The following is a 9,044-nucleotide window of genomic DNA, read 5'->3' as shown; positions in this document are numbered from 1 at the left end:
TTGAGCCGTCCCACCATCTTTTCCAACGATAGTGGCCACAGCCCAGTAGCACGGAAGCCGCTGATGATTGTTGTGGGCACGATGCGGTGGGCCCATGCTTGGGACGCGATCCGTAGCGCGGCAGGCTTCGAAATTGAGAAAAAGTTGCCAGTGTCTAACAAACATGAAGGTTTTATTTTTCATTGCTCGGCATGTATAATGTGATATGTAAAGATTTATGTTACCATCGTTCACCATTTCGTTAAAAATTCCTTGGCGTATGGAAGTTTTGAATGGGCCAAACACACTCACATCCAAAGGTTGAAACAAATGCGTACCATTTGCAGGAAGGCACAGCAAAATAATTTGCAATGAATTACACAAAGTGAAAATGTCCAACGAATAGTGGGAGGCAAGTCCGTCAAATACAAGAAGAAGTGGACGTTGCGTTTCAACACTGACCGAAGCCGAAAACATCTTCAACCACGAGACAAACAAATCTTCGTTCATAAATCCTTTCGGAGATGTAGAAACGGTAGCATGCGGCACGCAACATTCAAGTCCCAAAACCTTCTCAATTGTTTCACCTGGAAGTAAAAATAAAGGAGGAATAAAAACACCATTCGCATTTCCACACGCCACTATCGTCAGGTGAAAATTTGCTGGGACGTTTTTCGCCCAAACGTTCCGTGAGCCCTTGATTGCAACGACCTTCTTGGACTTTTGCCTTGAGGCAAACGCCGTCTCGTCCATGTTGAAGATTCGGTCAGGAGTAAATCCTAAGAGTATAATATTAATTTCAAAAATTCTGATGTAATAATATACGCACCGTGTTCCGCGATGATGCTCTCGACTGAATCGAACAGTACTTGCACTGCAGCGTCGTTAACATTGTTCCTGACATGCGAAATGACTTGGGCACTTCGTGAAGTCAGCTGGGTATGCCGTTGCATAAACTGCTTGTACCAGCCTCCCGAGACTGACCCGAGAGGGTCAAGTTGGCGAACCAGTTGGTTGCCCTTGATGAGGATCATGTGTCGATCCACAGGGTGCCCGTTTTGTTGCATGGCGGTGATCCACGCCACAAGGTGACTTTTGCAGTCACGCGGGAGAATGGGAGGTGGACCCCGCCGCTGTGGAGGCACCAGCGTGCCAGCCTTTGTCTCTCGCACCTTGCGCATAAGCGCAAGGTACGGAATCTTGGACTTGCCGGAAACAAAACGCCCGCTCTGTCCACTGATGACGTCTTGGATGGCTTGGTAGAGCTCGGCCGGTGTGTACCGACTCCGAGTGAGTGGTGCCATGTTGGCGCGAAAACGCAGACTGAGTGTTGACAACCTGTATTATTTTGTGGAGTTTTTGCCGCTCAAAATCCTGGCGATTCTATTGGCTTATCCGACGTATCCATAAACCGTCCAAGTATCCATAAAGTGGCCGTTTACGTTACATTTGACTATGCCGCGAAAGAGCTTTCCGTCAGCTTTCCGGAAATGTTGGTACAATGAAATGCCATGAAAACCAATTGAGATATTTTAGTTTGAACATTTTGAAAATTTGGCTGATCAATGGTCGATCACGTTACAGTTAGTATACAACAATTAACAGTAAACTCGAAGGAGGTGTTGTTTACTGTTAGTATGATGTTGGGATGGCAACTCGTAACTGAACGACAACGTCGGCAGATATAAAAATAAACACTCGAATTTTCGTCGTCGTGAGCACACAGGATGGTCCACGATGTCCACAAGCAGTGGTGGAAATCGGGCAGAACGTCGGCATAGCATAACAATCAAGAACATCTCAGCCAAGAATGCCCAGCAGTTGCGCGTCGACGCGCTGCGTCTCGTGTCGGAAGGGTCCGTTGCTTCATATGTTTGTGTGTCATCGCCCAATCGTTGTTGCTAGCGTCGTCCAGTTGGAAGTTGACTCGAATGCTGCGTATGAACGACAAGGCAACATGGCGTACTATTCAGAAGTACGTATCTAACTTTCCTCCCAAGTACTCTATCGATCAAGGAAGTACGTATCGAGGCACTCTGTGGCTAGGAAAACCTCGCGCAACGGCTGGCCATCCGCAACCACCCGTTGCTAAAACGACTCACGTGCGCACTGTGGCGCCTTGTGGTCACGTCATCGGCGCCCATGGATTTTGACGGATACACGATGCTCCTCATCCGACTGCACAAGATTTTGATGGAGCATTTCAATGCCGACGTCTCGTATGTCCAAATTCGGGTTCGATTGCAAGCAAGATGGCGGCGGTATTGGGCTGGATTAACTATAAGTCGGTTGAGTAGCTTGATTGGGACAGCGATACAAAAGGGCAAGTGGCCCTAGCGTACAATGCGTTTCATCTGTCCTTGTTCGAACTCGTAGGTAAGACCGATGCGAGTACATCCTTCAATGTGAAATATATACATGATATATTTGGGATCTCAAGTTCAGGGTAGACTTGTGGTGTGATTCGATCCATGTGGACGACGTAAGTACCTGACTATACGTATAACTAACTACACAATGGAGATTCGATGGAAATATCATTTTTGTTTTTGTCGTATATATGTGGTTAAAAATAGTACATATCGCTGCTGTACTTGATATTGGACGGCATTTCACGCGTGGAAGATTCGACGTTCAAGTTGCGAGCCCTGGAAGGTATACAGACAGTCAGTAGTCCGACCCCAACACTTGGACTTATAGTTGTACTAACTTAGTATGTATCCATTATTGCACGTTGTAGTGAATTCTCACTTGCGATTTCACATTCAAACTCTAACGTTACTCATGATCATTGCAATGGTGTGTGTACGTAGACATTCTGTACACGGATGTGGTCGACGTCGCCTTGCAACGAACGCTCCGTGAGATTGAAGCGATCATGGCCACAATGATCATCGGTACCCCTTCTTTTGCATGCCTATCGGACTAACCTGCTACTAATGATATTGATATTACGCTGTAAAGTTAAAATCATCTAACCTGCTACTAGAACCCGTGGACAATGAATACGACAACCACACACAACCACCCGACCAGCTGGTGCCTAAACTCGCCATCCCATTGCACTCAGGGACTAACAATAGTTTCCCCGACTTGGCTCCCCATCCCACTTCAAATCATGCCTCCATTGACGTCGGGGTGGGGTTGCTGAATGTCAGCTGCCATCCCGCACATCTCAACCCCTCCTTAGCCTCAACACCCCGTACGCATAATCATGACCGAATCGTCTTTACATGCTTGCTCATAGTCATGTCAGAACTTCATACGTTGGACCCCCAACTTCCATTCGTTTCCCCCTCGCTTGAGACATTCGAGCCGCTTTGCGTTCAGACCAACCCCCAGCTTCATTTGGACTCGCCGCCGCGACCCCTCGCCCTAGACGACAAAGACCGCCATATTTTGACCTCCATCCCATCGTTAACACCTTGGGGGGACGACCCCCCCATGTTGCCGCGAGAAAAAGGCACTCCCAAGCAAACCACGTCGCACCAGTCGTCTTTCGAGTCGCATATTTCGCGTAAGTACATTCCTATTATATGGGGTTATCTGCACGAACAAGTGTGGTTGCTTCTGCGTAGTCCGCCAACTGTCAACATCTGCTACCGCCACAGCTCCCACCCCTCCAACCTTCCTCCACCATAATTCATCGTCGATCTTCCGCCAAATGTCAGTCCTCCACTCATCTCCCACCTCACCAGGACCAGCGGCGGCAGCTCGTGTATACGTACCCATTAAGCCTGTCAAGGCAACTCAACCCCTCGAACGTACTACGATGTTATTTCTATTGCCTTCTGCTTCATTTGACGATGATGTAGAGCGAGAATTTGGGGGATTCAGCATCAAGTCCCCCCGAGAAGTAGCCCCACCCCACCACTCCTCGATGCCTGCAAAACAAATTGCTGTTTCAAGCCGACTTCCTAACACCACGTTTGTGGGGGCTCTGTCCACAGCAACCCTTTTGGCCGACTCAGTAGACGAAACCCGCATAGAGGACATCCGCAAGGCCTTTCAAGGGAGAAAACGACAGAGTTTTGTTCGCAAGCGGACCCCCCCTCGTCTAGGCATCCTCGACACCAACCCCCCCGGGGTCTCTGCTGCTGCTGCACCCACGTCCCTACCGCAAAAGGACACCCCCAAACAAGGCAAACCAAAGCGAAAAGCTATCGAAAAAATGGCAGTGGATCTGGTCATGGCGCTCGCATCGTCCACGCTGGGAGCAGCACTGGTCGAGTCGCCGACCGGCATGGCCAATCATGGCACCTCGAACGCCGTCGTTCTTTCGCATATGACCCCCAAATTCAGGACTCGGCAGTTGGCCAAGGAAGAGTACGCCCCTGAGCCCCCACAAAACATTACTGGGGTGGTTCCTACTAGTAAAAGTCTCCCGCCCACGCATCGAATGGTTGATTTGGCCGCTCAATACATGGATGTTGGTGGGGGGTTGCTGCCTCCTCGTCCCAGTGGAGCCACCAAACATTTGTTACCTCGCTGGCGTCGTACAGGCGCACAACCGGTAGCCACAACGCCAGACATTCCCCCAGTGGTGATGGAGGTGTGCGCTGTCCAAGTAGTGCCAAAGTCGCCACATCCAGAACCGACTCACGTATTGCCGAGATTGGGGCATCGCCCGGACCCAATCAAATCGTCCAAACTCTTTGACGATACCACCCCTACAACTCGCACGGATATACGATCGGCAGTTTCGTTTGACAGCCCATCAGTACACCGGGGGACTAGCCACACGAGCCACCATACCGTGACTCATCCGCGAGTCAGGGGGCACCTCTACCATTCACCCCCCTCGACGCCAACTGTCGGGCATGATAAGGACTCCAACATTGCATTGCCAGCCATTGAACACCACCACATACCCCCTAAAGATAAAAGCAGTTCGTACAAAGAAGGGAACGAGGCAAGACAACCAACAGCGACGCATCCAACTTGTCAAATGAAACCCCGTCTCAGAAACCCACAGCGCCACGGCGGCGGATAGTCGACCAGCCGACGCTTCTGACCGTGGAAGCAGGGGTGCCACTCGCAGAGTTTGTCGTCACCCACCTTGTCTGTCCGATGCCCTTGCCCATTTAATACACTCTATTTATTCAACACAAACCGTCATACACGACGATACTTTGTGTGCTTGGAATGAACGTGTTATCCATACATTGATGGCCATAGAAAGTACGCCCGATGGATGGCTTGAAGATGATGTAGATCATATCTTGACAATAATGTCACAGCCATGTATTGACGTCGAGATGCCAAACCAAACTTGGGACCAGCGGTACATTCATATATATATATATATATGGTCGTGCGTTGATGTCAAGCAGGTGGCAGCCACGCTGTCATGTTCTGGTGTTTATATGGCACTATTATTATATCGTTGCACAGTTCAAGTCAGAAACGTTCGACAAGGGTCAACCATCCTGGGTGGTACACTCTTTAGTGTAAGCCATCGTTCACATAGTCCATGTCCATTCACCCCGACTTCAACATTACCTCCAATGGGGAATTGGAGGAATGAGTACACATCTACCCCCCTTCTTCCCTTCCCCATCCAGCCGCGTTCCACCTTCTGCATACAATTTTCAAACCGTACATCATGGCACACCATATAGTAGCACAACCATCGACAGTTGCAGGTGAACCTTATTTCCACTGGTCAGACAGCACCGACGATACAGAGTCTGACGTTGCTGTTTGTGTGACAACGTTGTGCTGGCTTTGAATGGTCGCTACCTTTACTGTTTTGACACATCTTTCGGCCTGGAGCAGCCGAACACTCAAGTTGAGCTTCGCCAGTCGGTGTAAATTCCCAGCAAACGCAATGGCTTTGTCTTGATGGAATGCCGGGTGTGTAGGTCTCCGACGATGGCTTCGGCCGCGTCGACCCGCTTGAGAACGCGATGCAGTTGGTGGTACAGACGCGGGGTTCTAAATCCTCTAGCAACTTATTCTGCATGTCTAGCACCATCATCAACGCAGACGTCCCATCAACGTCACATGACGGACATGTCAGAGGGTGAACCGACTGCCGGAGCGGCTCGGACGATTGCGATGGCGATGACGAGCAAGAAGAATGACGAGAATTCGTCTGGGAGGCGCGGCGATGTCAATTCGAATGTAGCCATGGGGGATTTGTGGTGGCGGCGGTGGTGATGGGGGGGGGTTGAGTTGAGAGGATGTTGGTTGATTGATGGAACCGCAAATTGACGAGTAGGACTGTATGTGGAGGCTCTGTGTAGATGCTTTGAACCAGAAGAAAGAGGATGCAGCTGGCTTTGACTCTAGTGTTTGACCTGGTGTCGATGAGTAGTGTCAGGGTGGGGTAGTGTACGGAAGGACGGGGATGGGATGGCCGAGGCATGTTCATGTGCGTTCGCCGCGATGCCAAGGAAGTAGTTGCATGTGGGTGATGGTGGATATGGGGGAGTGTAGCTGCCACGACAGGGATCTGGTCTGCCTTGACGAGGTGACGTGCGACGAGTCCAACGCCGTTAAACAGAGAGAATCGAACGAAAACACATCGTCCACTTCCGCAAACTTGAGCGAATCGCGGCGATCGCATCGAACGGCTCGGCGTCTGGACATGCATAGTCGAGGGTAAAGCGGCCGGGAACGCCGAGGTCGGGCATGGCGAAGGCGGGTTCCGCGTACGCAAAGCGCAGGTCGCCATGAAGAGTGCGATGGCCTGCGAAGACTTCGACGTATTGCGCAGACAACGTCATATCCACTTGCCCAACGCGTTGAGGCATCGATCCAAAGTCAACTGCCACGAAAGGATTATCAGCGTGACAATTCAAAACAAACGACGAGGTAGTTCGTACTGGTGACAAAGCAAGGCGCGTCAGACTGCGACTGCGACGGTCGGCTGCAGCGCGGGTGGTATGGAAGCCACAGCTCCCCACTGGAAGGTGTATACATGAGCTCGAGCGGGTCCTCGCTTGGCCACGTGCACGACATGACGAACGAGGTGCTGCTGCTGTCACCCCTTGCGGTGTGATGCATGTCGTGCCACGATGGACGATGCATACTTCCGCTGCGACGATGACAAGGATGCTGCTCGTTGTCGTCGTTGCTGTCTTTGCTGCTACCTCCATACCTGTACTGGTGGTGATTCTCTGCATGGGATGGTTCCATGTCGTTGGCACGATGACAAGCGAAAACGTTTACTTTGAGATGACAGCCAAATGATCCACTTTGAAGTGTTTGGATTGGCTGAATTTCTGTCCTTCTATAATCATCCAATCCAATGGCGAGTGTGTCACACATCCACAGCAAGTAACTACGATGATTGGCTATAATTCAAAATGACCAGCCAATCCAATCGCTCCCTGGACACATGGGCCGCAGATAAATTCACAAAAGTCAAAGGACATAATATCTATCTACGAGTCGACGGCAGTACTGGACGTAGCCGTGGCCAACGCTCCGTCATCCAGGTCGTCGGATTCGCCGAGGGTAGCGACGTCATCTCCATCTTGTAGGTTGGCAGTCGTCTGGAGCTGCTGCAACGCCGTTGCAAGCTCGCCGCTGTCGTGGCATGCCTTCATTCCTCGTACTTCCTTCTCCAAGGACGCGAGTCGTTTGAGGATACCCGCGAACGATTCCTTGTCATGGTTGACTTCCGCCTGTGGAACGTTGTTTGTAAGCGCTAGGATCTTGGATTCGGTGGATTGCAGTCGGGTGGTCAAGAGCGACAAGCGGGAATCGACTGCCTTGTAGATCTTGTCTTCCATTTGCTTTTGCATGGCTTGCTGCATGGACAAGATCATTTTCATCGTGTCCATGTCAATTGGGGGCGGGGAAGGTCGGCTTGCGACATCGGGGGTTGCAGTGGATAGTTGAGGCGGTGGGGTCGGGGCAGCTGGTGGTGGATGCACGCGGACCTTGAGTTCGCTGAGCGTGAGAACATCCTTTGTGTGCGTTGGCTGCAGCGACACGAACTTGAACGACACACCGGAAGCGACTTGCATGTCCTCCGTATTGGAAAACGCATACGGAACATGGAATACGTCCGTGCCCGACTTCACCCCGCGCACTGTGTCGACGTATCGCGGCTGCCGCTCGCCCGTCGGACTCACTGTTATGATGTACACTTCCACATGTCGCGCAGAACTGTCGATTGTCACGTCAAGCAGCTTGAGGGTCGTCGGAAACATGACTGAGCATAAGGATGAGAACGCATGCTTGTGGGAGTAAGTAACAAGGACGTACTCGTAACGGTGCAGGACAGGTCCTCCTTGCACTTGCATAGCGTCAGCTTTTGCGGCAAGAACACATGCACTTCCCGTGCATGGGCTTCTTGTGCCAACTCGAGCACCTGACCTGTCGTCCATGACGATGTGACCTCCATGTCGCAATCAATGCTAGGGAAATCCGGATAACATTACTGGTTTTCTTGTGAACACATTTTTGTGTATTTTCATTTGATAAATGATATTTTAATATCATTTATCAAATGAAAATACAATATTAGTAATAATACCTATTAATAGTATTAAAATACTAGGTATTGTTACTAATATTGTGCATTTCACCCAAAATTGGAAATGATCATTTCGCCAACTATTATACTTTCGAATCTATTTAATCTTGTACACACTGTACTATACAACGATCAGTATTTCCTTGGTTTTGCCCAATGCGGTGGGGTCAAACATTTATATTGGCAGAAATTCGACATTACGTGATTTGATTGGTTCAGGCGGTTCTTTAATCGTTTCTCCTATTTCGAATATTATCCAATCAAATAACGTGATCGACCAGTGATGGGCCGAATGTTCAGTGATGTGCCGATTTATTTCATCCAATTAAATCGTTCGAGCTGTATTATTGGACAAAAGAGAACCTCTCATGCCAATAATCTTGTAAAAGTTTATGGTGGGAAAAATTATTATATGTAAAAGGTTTTCGAGTTTGAATTGACATCCAAATGCCGCCTCGACGCCGTACACTGACCACACCCTGAGAGCAGCCGTTCACAGTCCTATCCAAAGCCCATTAGGTAGAGTAATTATCCACACGAATTTTCCAATACAATTTCCCTGAAAATCCTTCGG

At 49.8% G+C, this 9,044-nt stretch overlaps 3 protein-coding genes across 4 annotated transcripts; 1 reads left to right on the top strand and 2 right to left on the bottom strand.

The window, feature by feature from the left end:
• The first annotated feature begins 1,676 nt into the window (after window positions 1-1,676).
• On the top strand, window positions 1,677-5,091 carry H257_03249 (hypothetical protein). The gene is made up of 11 exons (XM_009827253.1): window positions 1,677-1,835; window positions 1,885-1,954; window positions 2,026-2,214; window positions 2,277-2,355; window positions 2,430-2,461; window positions 2,556-2,634; window positions 2,793-2,876; window positions 2,969-3,181; window positions 3,236-3,496; window positions 3,558-3,743; window positions 3,795-5,091. The coding sequence occupies exons 1-11, from the start codon at window positions 1,717-1,719 to the stop codon at window positions 4,970-4,972; spliced, it is 2,490 nt and encodes an 829-aa protein (XP_009825555.1). The 5' UTR covers window positions 1,677-1,716; the 3' UTR covers window positions 4,973-5,091.
• Window positions 5,092-6,479: 1,388 nt separating this feature from the next.
• H257_03248 (hypothetical protein) lies at window positions 6,480-7,122 on the bottom strand (the record flags this gene model as incomplete). Its single annotated transcript, XM_009827252.1, has 2 exons — window positions 6,480-6,751; window positions 6,810-7,122. 2 exons carry the CDS (start codon window positions 7,120-7,122, stop codon window positions 6,480-6,482), a joined length of 585 nt encoding a protein of 194 aa, XP_009825554.1.
• Window positions 7,123-7,293: 171 nt separating this feature from the next.
• Window positions 7,294-8,356, bottom strand: H257_03247. 2 transcript variants are annotated; one of them, XM_009827251.1, is made up of 2 exons: window positions 8,200-8,356; window positions 7,294-8,146 (listed from the first exon to the last, which is right to left on the bottom strand). In XM_009827251.1, exons 1-2 carry the CDS (start codon window positions 8,336-8,338, stop codon window positions 7,371-7,373), a joined length of 915 nt encoding a protein of 304 aa, XP_009825553.1. In that variant the 5' UTR covers window positions 8,339-8,356; the 3' UTR covers window positions 7,294-7,370. The 2 variants fall into 2 exon arrangements, with proteins under 2 accessions (XP_009825553.1, XP_009825552.1); XM_009827250.1 differs by having other exon boundaries at window positions 7,294-8,350.
• Between the last annotated feature and the right edge of the window lie 688 nt (window positions 8,357-9,044).

Source organism: Aphanomyces astaci, assembly GCF_000520075.1.
Source record: "Aphanomyces astaci strain APO3 unplaced genomic scaffold supercont1.5, whole genome shotgun sequence".
NCBI lineage: Eukaryota > Oomycota > Saprolegniomycetes > Saprolegniales > Verrucalvaceae > Aphanomyces > Aphanomyces astaci.
This window is presented reverse-complemented; position numbering and strand designations above follow the sequence as displayed.

Coding starts and splice junctions, on each gene's coding strand:
- H257_03247 (XM_009827250.1), bottom strand. CDS start 8,321: ATGGACGACAGGTCAGGTGCTCGAGTTGGCACAAGAAGCCCATGCACG.
- H257_03249 (XM_009827253.1), top strand. CDS start 1,717: ATGTCCACAAGCAGTGGTGGAAATCGGGCAGAACGTCGGCATAGCATA. Junction 2,462..2,555: donor ATTCGATCCATGTGGACGAC/GTAAGTACCTGA, acceptor GGTTAAAAATAG/TACATATCGCTGCTGTACTT. Junction 2,877..2,968: donor CATGGCCACAATGATCATCG/GTACCCCTTCTT, acceptor ACCTGCTACTAG/AACCCGTGGACAATGAATAC.